A 16907-nucleotide genomic window follows, 5' to 3' on the forward strand; every position below is an offset into this window, starting at 1 on the left:
AGAAGAGTTTTATGGACATGCTGGCATACCTGGCTGGAAGGTTGAAAGTACATGAGTGAGCTCTAGCAGAGATTTCATTATACCTTCTGGTTTTGGGGGGCTTAATTTCTTGTTCCCTCCTGCCTTCAATCTCAAGTAATTCTTGTTGAAAAATCATTTTAGTCCTCTGAAATATACTTTTATCCTGGTATTAACCCACCACAAGTTTGTTTAAAAATGTCTTTTGGGTTGTGTTTTTAATTGTGCACATCACTGCTGTGATTTGTGTGATCTCTCACAGCAATTGTTTGTAGGGGGAAAAAGAAACAAACATTCCTTCCTAACCAGCTTGGGTGACCACAGGGGACAAGTACAACCCTAAGGTTGGAATTATCCCTCTGGACCTCAGGCACTTGAGCATATTGCCTGACTTGAGAGCACAGGTGCTCTGGGTTCCTCTAGAGAGGAAGACAGTTCTGAAACTGTTCTGGTTGTTGACGAGAGAAACTTTTTTCTCCAATTGTTTGAGATGGAGGCCAGAGTGCACAAATTCTCATGCCAGGGATTGCTGGGATATGCTGCCTAATTTAAGAAATTATGCAATGGTGGGCAGATGTTTGTGTTCTTCCACAGTGATTATAGGAGTTTTGTTTCCATGAGAAATCAAGCCAAAAGTTTTATTCTGAAGAACAAAACCCAGTGCGTTCTGAACACAAATAGCGTGCACAGAGTTTCCTCTGGGGAGAGGCTGAGGGAACTAACCATGCGACAGATGATGTTCAAGATCCCTTCACAGATTGCTGCACTCATGACCAGGCTGTTTGGGCTGCCATAAGAAAAAACACAGACCTGAAGTACAGGTCTGTGCAGTGTAGCTCTGGTGACATCCCTGTAGCACTCAAGGAAAAGCCCGCTAGACATCATCGTGGTTTTCTCAGGAGGGAAAAGCACAGCATATCAGTGAAGCTTAGGAAATTATAGTGCATGAAACATTATAGTGCATTGAATTCCGTAACTATTAGGGCATGCTAATTTGGAATCACTCTTATGGGAGGTAAGAGGTTTGACCTGAGGGCCAGCAGTGAAGGGGCAGTGAGTGGCAAGCACTGCTTTGTGCTCCCGAGAGCCCTTGGATTCAGACTGGGGCATCTTTGTACAAGGAGAGCCTGCACTTCTGCAAAGAAGTGGGGATCACAAGGTCATTGATGTCTCCTGGTTCTCCTCAGCCCTTAAAATGTCACTTTCGAGCCTTTGCAAGTTAAACTGATCTCAATGCTGTGCTGAGTGGAGCTAGAGGTGGTGCAGCCCACAATCAGCCTTAGGATTTGGGGTGAAAAGTGACCTAGAGAACATCTTTGTTATTAACTTTTGGAATTGTACAATTGTCCCTGAGACTCCACTCCCACACTGTAATTACATCTCTTCCATTTATGAAATACCTTGAATTGTATTTGTAGCCTGATTTTTAAATGTGTATGAAGAGCAAATGAGGTTATATTATTGCTGTAATTGAGAGCAACTAGGACAAGTTTTATTAATTTCCTGCCACAGAATACTGAGTAAGCTGATATTTTATGGGAAAGTTCAGGAAGAAGAGTTATATGTGTTACATTTCTGAATTCTGGCTGATACTTCAAGAGTTTTACTGGCAATTGATTTTTGTACAGGTAAATTGTAATCCTTGATAGGCAGATGTGCTCCTGAATAGTGTCTCCACTGAGATGCACTCACTATGGGTATGATGAAATAGAAGCAGAAGGTGTAGCAACTCTGCTCTGACAGGTGGTGAGAAGTTGGGAATTGGAATTCCTGCCTGTAGAAGCTCCCTTTCCCTCAGCTAAGGCAGCTATTATCTCCATTATCTAGATTTCTCTGAATGCTGAAGGTTCACAGAAATACTTAGCATACATTTATCTGTTCAAGAAGTCAGTGATTAGACGTGTTTTAAGAACTCGGTTTTACCTGCTGCTGAGGATGTGTGTGCTGCAGTGTAGTCATGGAGGTTATGGAGTGTTGGGGTTTGGGTGCAAAAACACCTGCTCGATAGGAACCTGCTGATGTGCCTGACACAATGTGGTCACTGTGTCCCTCTTCTGCTTTTAAATAACACCACAGAAACACTTCTTTATGCTGAAGTTCCTGATGTCAAAGTAGGAATGGCAGTGTAAGAGAGCTAAGAATATCTGAGTTGGTGGAACCACCTTCCTGCCCCTTGGACAGCAAGGTTACTGTAGAGTGGCCTTCTTTGTGAGGGAACAGGCAAATAAATGCCCAGAGAATGACCGTACAGCAGAACTGCTGCTGCCTGGGGAGAGTTTTGATACTTCATGTTTTACCATTGTGGGCTGTTCACATTTCAGGGTTTCACAGAAACTCCTTCATTCATCTCCTCACTCCCCAAGTGGCTGTGGGCCATGTCAGGGTTATCTCTGTCCATGCAAAGGAGAGATCTTGTAAATATAAAGCAGTGCCCTGGAGTGCCTCGTGTGCCTCGTGTTGTGATTAAGTAATGGTCAGCCTTGGTACCCAGCCAGGGCTGGTACCACACGTCTCACAGGAGCTGTTGTTTCTACTTCTCTTCTTCTTGGTTACTTGTTATGCAAAGGAAAATCAGCTGTCCTGCCTCATCACTGCTGGTTTTGGATTGTGGGCTAGACACCGGTTGGCTGCTGATAAAACGCTGCAGCAGAATAGTCCACTCTTAAGATGCTCTCAGCTCTCATGCCAGTAACACTTCTGAGAAGAGCTTTGTTTCTCCTGTGCTCCTGTGGTGTAACAAATGGCCCACTTCTCACCCTGGGGAGCTGCTCTGTAGCTGCACTGTCAGGGAGACTAATGCTCCACGTGCAGCACTGAGCTCCACGAAAGGCAAGAGAGCCTTGGCAGGCAGGTCTGAGTGCTGCCAGCAGTGTGTTACCCACCTGCAGTACCTGCAGCACTTCTTGTACCAGCTGGGCTTGGTGACCAGGCTGTCAGAGCTCCCCAGGGTAAATTGCAGGTGGTGGTTGTGGAGCTGTGAAGCATGTGGTCAGATAAACAAGATGTAACTGTGTAGCAGGAATCCCTGGCAGGCTGCTGAGTCAGAGCTCTTTGTCCATTTCCTTGTACACCTAACCCATTACATTCCGTGTGCCTCATGTGGTTTGTGTAGAGAAAACCTGAGCATGGCAACATGGATCCTTGTTTTTTTCTATTAGTGGCCAACGGTGGGATTGGTTGTGAGCTCCTGTCACTGTTTGTTTCTCAGCTGTTCAATAAATTTACGATGTTCCAGTAAGCAGATGTCTGTGGAGGGCATCTTTTAGATGTTGTACATTGATGATGTTGTGTATTTGAAATTCAGAAGTGAATCCACTTGAATGAATCATCCTAGTCAAGTGGAGGCAATATTTCTGTTTAAAAACTGCAGTTAAAAACCTGAATTTTAGCATTTGTGGGTCCTGAGAGTATCTGCCCCATAAAACATCTTATTCCAGCTCAAATCAAACACCAGAAATTCACATCTGAGTAAGTGGGCAATGGTTTTGCTAATTCCTCCTTATCAAAACCATGGCTTCTCAAGAAGGAAGGTCTCATGTTAGGATCTGTTCATCAAGGAGCTGGATACAATCCTTGTGTGACTGTGCCTGAAGGAATTGCTCCTGGCCTCTTTTGGATCCATAGGTGTTTGCGGCAGAAGATTCCTGTGTGTCCATTCCAGCTCCACTCCCCATCAGTGCTATACAAAGCTGCCCTGATGAGAGGGAAAGTGAGAGAGCTCATCTTAGTGCTTAAACCTTCACTTTTTAAGATTTAAGGAGTAGTGATTGAACACTACAATCAGTTATTTTATTACCCAAATACTGTCCCAGGAAGGGAAGTAATATCTAAAGCACTAGGAAGATGGCCAGGAACAAAAAAATTAAAATCTGCTTGGTTTTGTTGAGGTTTCCCCTCAGTCTCTTCAGCAGGGCAGATATTACCAGTGATTTCCTAACAGTGGTGGGGAGTACACCTTGACAGCAGCAGAGCAGTGTTTTAGTGTTTTAGGGTATTTTCTCTTTTTTAGATGAAAAGACAGGCTTTTGGATTCAGGCTGAAAAAAAAAGTATTCATCCTGCTAAGTAGATTGAAAGAGAATCCAGATTAAATAAATCATTAAATCATTCCAGAATGTTATCCACCTGTTCTGGCCTGTAATTTATTTTCAGATGAACAGTAGGTAAAAAAAAAAAAAAAAGCAATACAATGTCAAAAATAATCTTCCTTTAACAGATGCTTTGATCCTGAAATGACACCTGGCCTGGGGAGCTGCTTGTGCAGTTTTTGAGATCATTTTGAACTAATTGCTCCAATCCATTGCTCCCTAACCTTGATAGCCACATCTTGCTAAAACTTCTGTTGAAAAGGGATCTTCAAGGGTTTTGCAAAATTGATCCCTTTATTGTGAGATGGGAAACCTGTAGGTGAACAAGACAACTGTTTGAAGGCACAAGCAAATACCAACCAGCTGGGGGTGAGGGGTCTAGACCATTTCAGTGTCAGGGCCACTCTCCTCATGTGCTTGTGCAGGTGTAAAGGAAGGTTTATTCTCTCTTATGTTCCTGAAAGCACGACTGTGCTTCAAAAGGTTGGGAAGCACCAATCTGGGTGGCTATTTGTATTGTCCAGACTTTCTTGTAACTCCGAAATGGTTCCCTCTTCTCTCTTGGAGAGTGCCAACGTGTTTTGTGCTGCCCATGTTGGCTGGGGATGGCAGAGAGGTGAGGTGACCAAGGACCTGAGATGGAAGACAGCAGCAGTGCTGGGAGTTTGGGGAAGCTGGTGGAAGATGGTTTTTGTCCTGCTCTTCCACACCTCCTCTCCCCCAGATGCAGCTGGAAGCGGCTGCAACCCGAGACCCCAATTTCATGTCTCTCTGGTGTATTTTCACACAGATTTAACCAGCTCGTTTGGCAGTTTTGAGACGAATTCTCCCATTTGCTGAATGCAACGACGCTGAAGCAGCAATCTGCTGCAGGAGGGCAGAGGGGGCAGAACCCCTCAGCTAGGCGTGTGGGGAGGGAGCAGGGGCTGCCCGCTGCCTCAGCCCCCACTGCCCGGGCTTGCTTCTCTCCTCCGTGGGTCGGGCTGATGAACTGCGGCTCCGGGAGGCTCCGTGCCGCACCGACCCGTCCCCGCGCTCACCTGGGGCCGGGCACCGGGGCCGCTGTCCCCGCGGGGAGCGGGGCCGGGCGCGGGGGTCACCGCGGGGGCGCAGGAAGGGCCGGGGGTGGCCGGGGAGCCGCGCCGTCTCGGCCGCACAAAGCCGCCTTTTCATCGCGGCCTCCTGCCCCCGCCGGGCCCGTAATTGTCTTTGACAAAACTTCATTAGCGAGCGCGGCGGAGGCGGCGGCGGCCCCGCGGTCGCGCTGGCTTTGAGCGGGCGCAGTGGAGTGTGCGCGGCCCCGCCGCTCCCGCCCGGGGCCATTAGCCCGGCGACTTTGTTTTAGAAACTTCCCACCCCAGCGGGGGACGCGTCAACGAGCCGCCCCCGCCCGCCCCGCGGCCGCTAATTGGGGGGCGATGCGGGGCTGCGGGGCTGCGGCAGCCGGTGCCAGCGGGTCCTCGCGGGCTGCGGAAAAGGGGGAGACCCGGCCCTGCGGAGCCAACTGGGGTGCCAGGGAGGGGGTGATGTACGTGTCTGTGTCAGCGCTGCGCTACGCGGTCCCCCGGCTCCGCGGGGTCTTCACCTTGCGCGCCCGGCTTGCGTCTCGCCCGGTCGGGCCGGGCCCAGGGCACCCCGCACCGGGCCCAGGGCACCCCGCACCGGCCCCGGGGAACCCCGCACCGGGCCCAGATCACCCCGCACCGCCCCAGGGCACCCCGCACCGGCCCCATCTCCCCGAGCCGCCCCGCAGGAAGCTCCGAGTGCCCCAGCAAACGATGGCCTGGCAGAGCCCGACTGCTCCTGCTCCGCCGGACAGCCCGAGTTCACTTCGCAGAGAAGCGACATTAAAAAGCCCATCTCGTAGCAAAGCTCAGACAGAGACGGTTTAAATACGTTTATTATGGCATTGGAGGCGATGAATCTGTTCGTGCGAGCCCGTTATTTTAGTTTTGTGCCTGGGCGCACGCAGGCTTCGCTCCCCGTATTAGTTCTCCATCAATCCTCTCTCTGGTTTTTAATCAAAACAGTATTCGGAATATGATTCCCGGAGATTATATTTTGAGAGATTTGCGATACATATCTTGCCGGCGTGACAGATTGCAGGCGAGTCCTGGGCGGGCGGGATAATCTGCATCTCGCTCACTTGACCTTTAATAAAAGGGGAGTAAAAGTAATAAATAAAAAATAAAAGTCTTAAGACTCCTGGAGGTTACCTTCGTGCCTCCCTTAAAGAGACCCCGAGGCCTGCACCCGCCTAATTAACTCCCCCCGTGTGCTTCGCGGCTCTTTGGCAGCCGGGGGATTGCAGGGCCGGGGGTAGACCAGGCAGCTCAGGGGAGCTCCTGGCCGCCCCCGGGCCGCGGGGGTCGTGCGGGTTTCTTCTCCCGTGAGCAGCTCAGGAGGTCGATGCAGAGCTGCCTCCCCGGGCAGCGTCTTCCAAAGCCGCCGGGGAAAGGGAACCGGAGGCAGCCGGGTCGCTCCCCTGCACCACGGGAGGAGGCGGCCGGGACACAGCTGGGAGGGAGGCCCGGCCTGGCTCGGCCGCTGCGGACACACGAGGGAAACCTGCAAATGTGTTCCCAAGGCAGATAGTACCTGTCCCCTCCGGTGGGAGAGGAGGGGTGGAAAAGTCGCCTTGGAAGAACCCTTCCAAAGGGCCTAATACTCTTTATTACAAGCCCTAATCCTTCAAATCCGACTTGAAATAATGTTTATCTTTTCGCAGCTTAATTTCCCCTTCTCTAAGCTTCGGGTCACTGCAACAGACTGCTGCTGCTGCGCCGCCTCTTGTCCAGGGCTGCTCTGGAGTGCGGGCAAGTCCTGTGGCCGGGAGTCTGCAGCGGGGCTCCCGACGGGCCCGGCCCTGCTCCCGGCCCCGCTTCCAACCCCGGTGTCAACCCAGCTCCCAGCCCCTTCCCAACCCAGCTCCCAGCCCCTTCCCAACCCTGCTCCCAGCCCCGTTTCCAGCCCCGTTCCCGGCCGCGCCGTCACCTGCTGCCCTCATGTACACTTACCTCCCTCTCCCCTTCCCTCCCAGACCCTCCAAAGCCCGACAAAGTTTGCGTTCACAGTGCCCCCGCAGCCGGGATTGCTCTGCTCCCGGGAAGGGCCGCGGCTGTTACCGGGGCCCACGCGAGGGACAGCCCCATCACATCTCCCTGCGCTGACCTGCAGCTCCTCCTTTCCCCTAAGCAATTCTTTTCCCTAAGAATTGCTTCTCTGGTCGCAAACCCAGAGGGCTCCCAGTTATGCAGCCCCACTCGTCTTGAGTAGCCTTTAGTAAACATATAGAAGTCTACTCGATATTCAAGATTGATTTCCCTGATTTATTAAGGCAGAATTCATTGGACTCTATTGACCACAAATGACTTAATGTAAATGCTGACCCCGGTGAACTTGGAAATAGCAGGTATCGGGTTGATCTATAGATGACCTCTTAATTACCACAGTTATTAATTTAAATTATTGCCACTGCTTCTAGAGACAGGAACAAAGAAACATTCTTTCCTCATCCCTGCTTGGTTTATTAGTCTGAACACAAAGTGTTTGATGACACTTTTAATTAAACAGAAATAATGCAGAGATACGGTTTCCCTTTCTCGTCTGTCCTGTAAAGTGCAGCACTGCTCTTTTGACTGACTGACGGCGATGACCCACTAACAACGTCCTACTTCGCCGCCCGGTCGCCACCCGCTGCCCGGGGGTGCCCCGGCCGTGCCCCAGGGCGGGTGGCGGGTGCCCGGGGCCGCTCCTCCCGGCCTGTGCTGGCTCCCGGCTGGAGAGCTCCGAGGTCACTGACGGCTTCGTGGCGTTCAGCTCATCCGTGTTAATTAGAGACTCTGAAAAATACTTTCAGCGATATCTATATACAGAGACGGGAAAGAAATAGTTCGGCGTAACCTGCGCCACTTCTCCTCCTTCTTCTTCCCGAGATGGTGCGGAGCAACTGCAAACTGGCGCTCCTTGGCAGAGCAGGGCGCCGAGCAGAGAGCGCAGGTTTGGGAGGAAAAGGAGAAACAAACCATGACGTGGGGGTAAAAGAGAAAAGATTAGGGAGGTTGTTTTTTTCCTTTTTGCAAAGACGTCAACGGGGCATTGAACACATGGCAGGCGAGAGGCGGGGAGGCGCCGGTCCTGCGGCCGCTCCGCCCGCCGTGCCCCTCGGCGCCATGTGCGCAGCACGTTGTACCGCGGCGGCCCTTCCCCGGCGAGGCAGGGCAGGCGGAGCCGCGAGGCCATCGCTGGCCCGGGGACAGCTTGAGTTCGTTGCGTCAAGCCGAGTACTTCGTTACAGCCGGAGCCCCGTCGCCAGCGCCCGGGATGGGGCGGGCGGCCCTGCGGGACGGAGAAGCGGTGATAAGCTGGTGATAAGCGGCCGCGGGTTGCTGCCCTGCCCAGACGGGTGCTCCGGGAGCGAGGCAAAGCGGCAGCCCCGGCGCAGCGCTCAGGCCCGGGCCGCTCCGGTGGCCAGCAGCGTGCGCTTCGTGCGAGGTGGGGCTCCGGGAGCCGGCCCGTCACCTACCTCACCTCCGCAGCACGGGCCGGAACGCTGTCCGCAGCCTGTCCAGGCAGGTCCCGCCCAGCTCGGTGCCTTCCGGGCCGCCCTTGGCGCCCCGCCCGAAGCCTGCACAGACACAAGCGGCTCGGTGGGCACGGCCCGGCCCCGCCGCCATCCCCTGCCCGCTCGCCTCGAGCGGGGAAGCCTCGGCGTCCGCACCTGACACCTGGGCACGGCCGAACACCGGGGGTGTCACCGAGCGGACGGGTTCACGCCGCGCCCTGTGTCCCGGCCCGGCCCGCGGTCCCGCCCGTCCCCGCGGCCCCGCCGCCGCGGGTACCTTCGCCCGCCGCCGCGAACTGGCACGGCTCCCCCAGGCCGCGGTGGGACGCGCAGCTTCGCGGGAGCGGCTGCAGGTTGAAAGCGGAGCTCCGGAAGGCCTTGGCGGGCAGGGGTTGCTCCCCCGCCGCGCCGCCGCCTCCCTCCGCGCCGCGGCCCTCGGGGCTGCCCCTGCGTGCCGCGCTGGCCCCGGCGGTGCGCGCCAGCGACCAGATGCGCGGCTTCTCCGCGGGCGCGTAGGGCGGCGGCGGGCCGGCCAAGGAGGCGGGGGCGAAGTCCGCGGCTGGGGCCTTGGCACAAGGAAAGGCGTGGAAGGGGCCGGGCAGGCTGCAGTCGCTCCGCGGAACCTCGGGCAGCGCCGCGCCCACGCCGGGGGCTTCCTGCAGGGAGCTGGTCCGGCCCTTCTCTGACTTCCCCGCCTCCTCCTCCTCCTCCTCTTCCTCCTCCTCCAGGTCGCTGAACCGCAGGTCCTTGTCCTCCTTGTAGCTCTTCTGCTCTGCTTGGACACACACGGGAGAGAAAGGGGCGGCAGGGCGTTAGTGCGGGTGCGGGGAAGTTGGGGGGCTTCGAGATCGGCCGTCACTTCGAGCCTACTTGGAGGCGCCCGTCTGCCTCTCCCGCCTACCTCTGCCTTCACCCTCCGCACTGTATTCGTCCTCTTCCCGCGGTGTTTCTTCTTTCCTCTCTTCCCCCGCTTTGTTCTTGGGAGACCAGGTCATTTTGTTTTCTTTCTTGAGCCTCCGTCTGGCGTTAGCAAACCAAGTGGACACTTGCGTCAGGGTCATTTTGGTGATGATAGCCAGCATGATTTTCTCTCCTTTGGTGGGGTAGGGGTTTTTGCGGTGCTCGTACAGCCAGGTCTTGAGGGTACTCGTCGTCTCTCGCGTTGCATTTTTGCGTCTGGCTGAACCACCGAAATCCACCGTCCCGTACCTGCTGGGAGATGATCAGGGAGGGGGGGCCGCCGGGAGTCCGACAAGAGCCCCCCGGCCCGGCCCGGCCCAGCGCAGCCAAGCCGCAGGCCGGTGTGGTCCCTGCCTATCTGCCTTCCCGCCCCTGCCCTCCTGGCATCGCCGCCCAACTTTGATTTCCGCTGTCTGCTGCTCCCGGGGCGCCTCGTTTCTTTTGTACAACGTTTGTCAGGTCGGAGCCCCCCCGTCCCCCGCCGTTTGATGTCGGCCGCCGCCTCGCAGGGGGATGCTAATGCTGCCGGGCGCTGATCAAAGGGGTTTTACCTGTCGTACTGGTACTGCCCCAAGGAATGATCGTAGGAGTAGTAGGTAGCGGGCTGCGCGATTCCCGAGTGCAACGTTCCGGCGCCGTCTTTGATTTCATACTGGGGGTTCTGCAAGGGAAGCGGCAGCGTTTGGCGTCGAGCAGGACGGGAACCCCGCCGCGCCCCGCAGCCCCAGGTCCCCGCGGCAGCCGAGTCCCTTCGCGCCCCCCACCCCCGACGGGCCGGCGCCGCTCCCGGTCCCTCGGCGGTCCCCCGCCCCGACACCGACTGCGAAACACGAAGTTTCTCCCGCCTGTTGCACCCCCCTCCCCTCCGCAGCGCTGCCGGGCGGGCGGGCACTCACCAGCGCGGTGTAGAGCGCGGCGGGCTCGGCGCCGTAGGGCAGGTAGTTGCCGTAGCCCTGGCCGGCGGCGTACGGGGCGCTGTACATGCCCAGCGCGGCATTGAGCTCGGCGCGGCCGGGCGCCAGCAGCCGGCTCTCGTACGGGGCGCAGCAGAGGGAGGCGGCGGCCGGCGCCGAGGAGGCATCCGGCCCGGAGCGGGGGCCGGCCTCGCAGCAGGTCGTGCTGGGGCTGGCGGGCACGAAAAACTGCGGAGAGGAGAGAGCGGGACGGCGCCGAGTGACTGTCGAGGCAGCCCCATCGGGGGGAATTTAGGAGCGTGTGCGCGCTTGGTGTGTGCGGAGGGGGGGGCGGCGGTGAGGAGGGGGATAGGAAACGCGGGCTGAAGCAACTAATTATAGAAACCGGGAAATAAACCGAATGGGAAGCAGGAGCTCTTGGGAAGGGGGCACGATTAATCAAGCAGGCAAAACTTTAAGGAAATAATTGCTCTCGAAAAAGGTATAACATCCGTACTGCTCCATCCTTCCCGCCCCCGCTCGGTCCATCTGCATTGATTTAAAGGCAAAAAGTTGCGATTACAGTTAATTTGACAATAGACACAGCAGTAAATATGTCAGCCAACGCAATCGAAGGCATTTGATTTCAATAACTTCAAGGGGACAGCTAACTTCCCAAGCGAGAGAGGCACATCTTGCAGTGATTACGGTGTATAAATAATTCTACCCAAATAAATCGTGACTCGAAGTACACTATAGCTACGACTTAGTTAATACTGGGCGCCTTAGTGTGAGTGGGGGGTGCCCTTCGGAAATCGCATGGGGGAAAAAAACTCTCGACAGATCCTAATAAAACACAGGAAAAGGACCGACCCGTGTAGGAAGGAGGGAGGGAACGGCACAGCCCGGTTCCGCAGAAACGCGAGTGAAACCCCGACCCCCCGAGCGCCGGTTCCCGCTGCCCGCACACCCTCCGCGGTGCCCGGGCGGCAGCGGTGCGGCGGGGGATGCTCCCGGCGCAGCGCGGCCGCTCCGCGGGCTCGGAAAGCGGTCGTAGGTGGGATTTATGTTTTTATTTGTTTGTTGCACTTAAAACTGAACGGTGAAGGGTGGGGAGGAGGGGGAATTACCGGTTTTCTACACGCCTTTGCTGTGCACACTGCGAGTTATTTGTTTAAGCCTAACACAACACAAACGAGACATAAACACACACGCACATTTTTTAAAAAAAGGCTCCAGATGTGCCCTTTTAAAAAAATATTCTAAGTAAGGGAAAGGGAAGAAAAAAAGGGAGGGGGGGACAAGACATCTGGACAGCAGCAGCGGAATCTAAACAAAAGTGAGTGCTGCTCACTCGCCTTACCTGTGAAGTGGTGCTGTAGGGGTATCCGAACTGAGAGAAGGACATAGTTGCTCCTTATTTTTGGACCATAGGCAATATTTTCCCCCCAAGATCGATTGTAACTAAACCCTGCTTCAAGATGCACCTTCTCACACACACATTTCCACGTATGGCTTTTTTTTTTTTTCTCAATTATAGATGATTGCACTTAAGAGAAGCAGCCAGACATCTGAGGCGGGGGGGGGAGGCTGGTGCCTGGATTAAAAAAATAGGCTACCCCCCACTTCCCATCGCTCTTAATAAATATGTTTGTATAGAGGGAGTTTAAAAAGCCACCCCACATGTATAGAGAGTTTAAGTGCAAAGGGGCTTTTTCAAAGAGGGGGGGAAAATCACGTAGGGCTTGCAAGATACGGAGCTTGCTTGTATTATTTTCTGCTCTATAGGTCTTTAGCGTTCATCGGTGGGCGAGGAGCGGGGTGACGTCACGGCCCTGCCGGCAGCAGCAGGCAGCGGCGGGCAGGAGCAGGCAGCGCCCCGCGCCCGCTCCCAGCGCTTGGTTCATGTTGGTTTACTGTTGTGCTCTGATGCACGTCAAAGGCGGGACTGGGGGTGCCTTGCGCTTGGTCTCTTTTCCCTTTATTTTTAAACACAATCAAAATTTGTCTTCGGGGAGTAAATACCAAGTGGGGACATCGCGGCACCCGCCAGCCCCAGCGTGCCCCCTGCCACGGGCCCGCCGCGGGGAGGACGAGCGCAGGGCAGGGGTCGCGGTGGCAGCGGCGGTGCCGGGCGCTTCCAGGGAAGCAGCTCTCGAGGTCGGCCCGGCTGACGCAGCCCTCCCGGCCCTTCTCGCTGACCCCGTGGCCATCCCCAGGGCCGGGCGCTGCTGTACAACGCGGCCCCGGTGTTGCACCGGAGCCGCTGAGCCGAGCTCCCCGCCTCGGCATCTCTGCCCGTCGCGGCGGCCCGGAGCCGCGGGAGCGGGGTCAGACCTCGCCGCGCATAGCGTGCGCTGCCTGCTGGGGCAGGGGCAGGGCCGGGGCCGGGACAGAACGCGGGCCGCAGGGCAGCCCGAAGCCCATTCTCTGAGGAGGGCTGAGCGGGGCGTCCCTTGTTCTCCCTTAGCCCCGTGATGGTCCCGCCGGGAGGGGGGGCCGGGGCGGTGGCAGGTCAGCGGGGCGCTGATGGATGGATGGCTGCCTGCAGCCTGGCCGGCCCGTTACCGCCACGGCATAATTGCATCAATTAACAAATGGAAATGCCCTTGTTTAACCAGCGACTTACATATTGCCTTTGAGGCGAGATCACCGGGAGGGAAACGGGGATTTTCCCCCCGAGCCTGGAGCTGCCGCGGCCCTCCAGGGCAGGACAGAGCGCGATGTCCTGCCAGTGGCAATTCATAAAGAAGAAGAAAACCAAGAAAAAACGCGGCCTGGGGCGGCCCGGCGGCACTTGTCCCGAGCACGCCGGGGCTGTGTCCCGTGGAGGCGGCGGGCAGCCCTGGCAGCCGTGCCTGTGCCCGTGCCCTGTGCCCGCCCCGCCGGAGCGGCTCCGCTCCGCTCCGCCGCCACCGCTGCGCTCCCCGACGGGTGGCGCTGCCGATCCGCGAGCGATGCGCGCCGGCCCGGCCCGGCCCGGCCCGGGAGCCTCTCCCCTCCGCGCCCCGGGCCGGGTGGCCCCTGCCCTGCCCTGCCCTGCCCTGCCCGTGCGGGCGGCGCTCCGCCGGCAGCCAGCGAGCACAGCCGCGACGGGCCCCTCCGCAGCCCGGGAGGTGCGCAGCGCGGACGGCCCTTTTGCGCGCTCGCGGAGATTCTCCGCCGTCAGCACGGGAGCAGAGCGGGCTGCCCGCGCCGTCGGGGCCGCTGCCCGCGGGGCCGGAGCGACGAGAGGAGCGGGGCGCCCAGTCGCGTTCGCCCCGCTGGGGTGAGCCGAGGGGCCCGGAGCTCAAGGCCGCCTGTCACAGCCCTCTAACGTCGCCCGCAGCCTGGCGAGACGGAGCGCTCAGGCGGTGTAAACCCGAGCCATGTCAATTGTCGTTAACAGGGGTAATAACTTAAAATTCATTAAAGAACACCTTTGGGTAACATTACTGCTAATTATTTAATTGCAAGAATCCCTATGGGGAAAATTATGCTAATTATAAAGTAATAAAACCACTTGTTCTAAAGCACTTAATTCAGCAAAATTTAGTCTTTTCACCCGAACATTTTGTATGTTATTTGATGGAAGAAACAACAAGAATAGCTGTGTGCTCATCCCGCCTGCGGCTCAGAGCCCAAAGGAGCTGTCACTGGCAGTGTGTTTGTGCTGGCAGGTTGCATGCAGGGCTCTCACTCTCCTCACCGAAGTGATGAGCACAGTGGCCACGAAAACTGGGGCAGAATTCACTGTGCAAAGGCACTTTTATAACAGAGATTATGCAGATCAATACAAACATTGTGTTTCCCAATCTTTATCATGCACAATCGCTGTGAAAGCAACTCTATTACCTGTCAGGTACGTTGTAGCTGAGCTAAGCTTTGGGAGGTAGCCTTTCCCAACCCAGCTCTCTCCACTTACAGCACTCTGCCCTATGGAGATGTTTCAGCAGCATACTTTTTTCTAGGCACGCTCAAGAGCCATCCCGGTGACCCCTTTAATTGCCCTTACAAGCCGGGAGATTGAATGGTGTTCCCATCAACAAATACAAGTTCTGCTGTGCTCTCCAGCTCTTTGGGAGGACACAAACTCTGTCTCTTTGTGTTCTGAGCACTGCCACCATTCACTCTGCCTGTCCATCACTGAGCAACTGTACTCTGCATGTCAAAGCTGCTAAAACATCTTTCTGTGATTTGTAAATATAGGCATAAACCTTCTGTTAACAAGTTCTTGAACCCGGCTTGGCAGAGGGTAGCTTTGGGTTGGAGTGTGTAATTTGCTGTTTTGTTCCTTGCAGGAAATCAGCTTCAGCCTCTTGATTTCCATTCTGCACATACACCATGTTTCAGAGAAGCACAACTGACGCTGTACATGGTCACTGCAGGTTTTTCTTTCTCTATAAATCTGTGTCATCTCTCTCCCTGCATACAAGCATATCATCCCATCAACCCCCACAACGTGCACTGCCTTCACCCAGTCAGCCTAGTGAGGAGTGTGCGACTACAAACACGAGCAAAACCCAAGAAAATGATCTCTCTTGATTCACAAACTTTTGTTCTTGAAAGAGAGGACTGCGAGGCTTAACTGAAAACATTTCTGCAAGCAGTTCTTCTTGAAGCGAGGCAGGAGTTCAAATGCAGCCAACAATGCGATTTTGGATGCTTTTAAAATCAACATCATTTGGTTTAGCTCTGATATTACTTTGCTCGGGAGGTAATTGCAAGGGGTGAAAGTAACAGTATGTGCTTCCTACCGATGCAAATGCAGCTGCCGATAACTGCATATGAAATAATAGGTTAATTGAAATAAGCAGGGGAAGAAGAAAGCAGCTTCAAAAACATGTAGCAGAAATGTGGCTGAGAAGAAAGTGTCTTTATATTTTAGAATACAGGGGGATTTTTTGGCTGTTGCTTTTTTTGTACTGAGAAAATGAAAATTCTTCAAGTCCATGCATGAATAAACAAGTACAGCTGGGCAGCCTAATACATAATTTATACTGATCAGTCACTGCAGATTTAACTGAATAAAGCCAAAATGAACACTAATTGTTTTGACAAACTAAAATAGTGTATATGAGGTTTATTGTGAAGCTTGCTGGTTACTGTCCTTATCTCAGTGGCTGTTTTCAAGACTGATTTCTGCCTGAGAGGCAGAAACATATTAGGACAATACTAAGTTTAATATCTTGTTGAAGATAAAACATTTTAATTGCTTAACATACAAGCAGAAAATACAGAAGAGTCTCTTCAGGACAGAGGGGAGAACTGGCACTGTGAAGTGGGGGACATGAGCTGATTTAGGGGGTGAGGTATTGCTGAGGTTGTGGGTGGTAGTACATTGTCAGCTGAAGGCTAAACCTGAAAGTAGAGTTGTGGTTTTGTCACATTTGAAATACATCAGGAATAAATTTGCCTTTGGATACTTGTCTTCTGAAAGGGGACATCCAAAAAGTTGTCAGTGAATTTCCGGAGAGTTATGTACATAGGCTCGTTAATCTAAGAAGCTACACAGTTTTGCTTTGGTTTTGGTATGTGCAAAATGAAAGAAATATGTGGGTGGGCCTTTGCTTTGCTTCTCCAAACCCTCTCATTGAGATGGATGGCTAAATGAGAACAATTTAAGATATCATTTGGGAATTAAATAAGAGACAGACAAATGTAATAATATTCGTGGGGATCCCTAAGCACCGCTTCTGCATGGGTTCCTTTGTGTGACACTGAGCTACTTCCTCCTCACAGTCCTCTGCAGTGGCCTCCCCCTGTCACCTCGCCCTCCTGCCTCTTCTCCAAGGACTGGCAGCTCCACTTGGCTCCCAGCATCGCTTACACAATGATCGATGGGTTTGCTGAATCTCAGATCATCACCATGTTTGCTGGGATTAAGTTAAGGGGTGTGGCTGTAAAATTGACAGTTGGGTTTGAGTGTTAGTGGAGTTGGAGGATGGTTGGACCCAGGGCTTTGTTCTAGACCATTCTGTGCACAGAGGCAGCCAAGTGGGTGGAAGCTGGACATGAATCTTTCCCAGGTTCTGGGGCAGCATTTTCCTTGGGTCTGGGGCTATCACTAACTTCTGATCACCCCAACTTGTGAAAACATACTTGGCTGATGAGAAAAAAAAGTGCTCTGCATCAGGGTTGTCAGGCATTTCAGTAGTAGCTTTTTTCAGGTTGTCTGTAGATTATTCTATCAAGTATCAGTTCAACTGGTGAAGATTCATCTACACAAAACTTGTGAGAATTTCACCTCTGAGAACTTGTAGAACTAGTTTGTGCTCTGCTGAGGTATGGGTTAATTTATGCCAGGAGACTTAGGGCAGCTCTCATTCAGTCTGACCCCTCTGTGGATTCAGTTTCCAGTAAAATAATTTTTTTTTTTTTTTTTTTTTTGGTGACAAAGCAATTG

The 16907-nt window shown here is 54.3% G+C and overlaps 1 protein-coding gene and 1 long non-coding RNA gene across 2 annotated transcripts in view; one reads left to right on the plus strand and one right to left on the minus strand.

Annotated features, from left to right (window-relative positions):
• Positions 1 to 16907, plus strand: part of LOC146432284 (uncharacterized) — a 560777-nt gene that overhangs the window by 197280 nt on the left and 346590 nt on the right. The gene's annotated exons all lie outside the window — the stretch shown is intronic.
• On the minus strand, positions 7414 to 10819 carry IRX6 (iroquois homeobox 6). The gene is made up of 6 exons (XM_085071841.1): positions 10526 to 10819; positions 10181 to 10290; positions 9571 to 9878; positions 8947 to 9441; positions 8636 to 8732; positions 7414 to 8443 (listed from the first exon to the last, which is right to left on the minus strand). Exons 1-6 carry the CDS (start codon positions 10610 to 10612, stop codon positions 8380 to 8382), a joined length of 1161 nt encoding a protein of 386 aa, XP_084927967.1. The 5' UTR covers positions 10613 to 10819; the 3' UTR covers positions 7414 to 8379.

Source organism: Lichenostomus cassidix, chromosome 11 (assembly GCF_008360975.1).
Source record: "Lichenostomus cassidix isolate B80296 chromosome 11, HeHo_3.0, whole genome shotgun sequence".
NCBI classification, from domain to species: domain Eukaryota; kingdom Metazoa; phylum Chordata; class Aves; order Passeriformes; family Meliphagidae; genus Lichenostomus; species Lichenostomus cassidix.

Excerpts from the sequence above, each read along its gene's own strand:
- IRX6 (XM_085071841.1), bottom strand. The coding sequence starts at position 10,612 with ATGTACAGCGCCCCGTACGCCGCCGGCCAGGGCTACGGCAACTACCTG. Across the intron at positions 10,291-10,525 it reads CCGCGCTCTACACCGCGCTG|AACCCCCAGTATGAAATCAA; the intron begins GTGAGTGCCCGC and ends CTTCCCTTGCAG. Across the intron at positions 8,444-8,635 it reads TTCCGGCCCGTGCTGCGGAG|GGCCGCCCGCCCCATCCCGG; the intron begins GTGAGGTAGGTG and ends TCCGTCCCGCAG.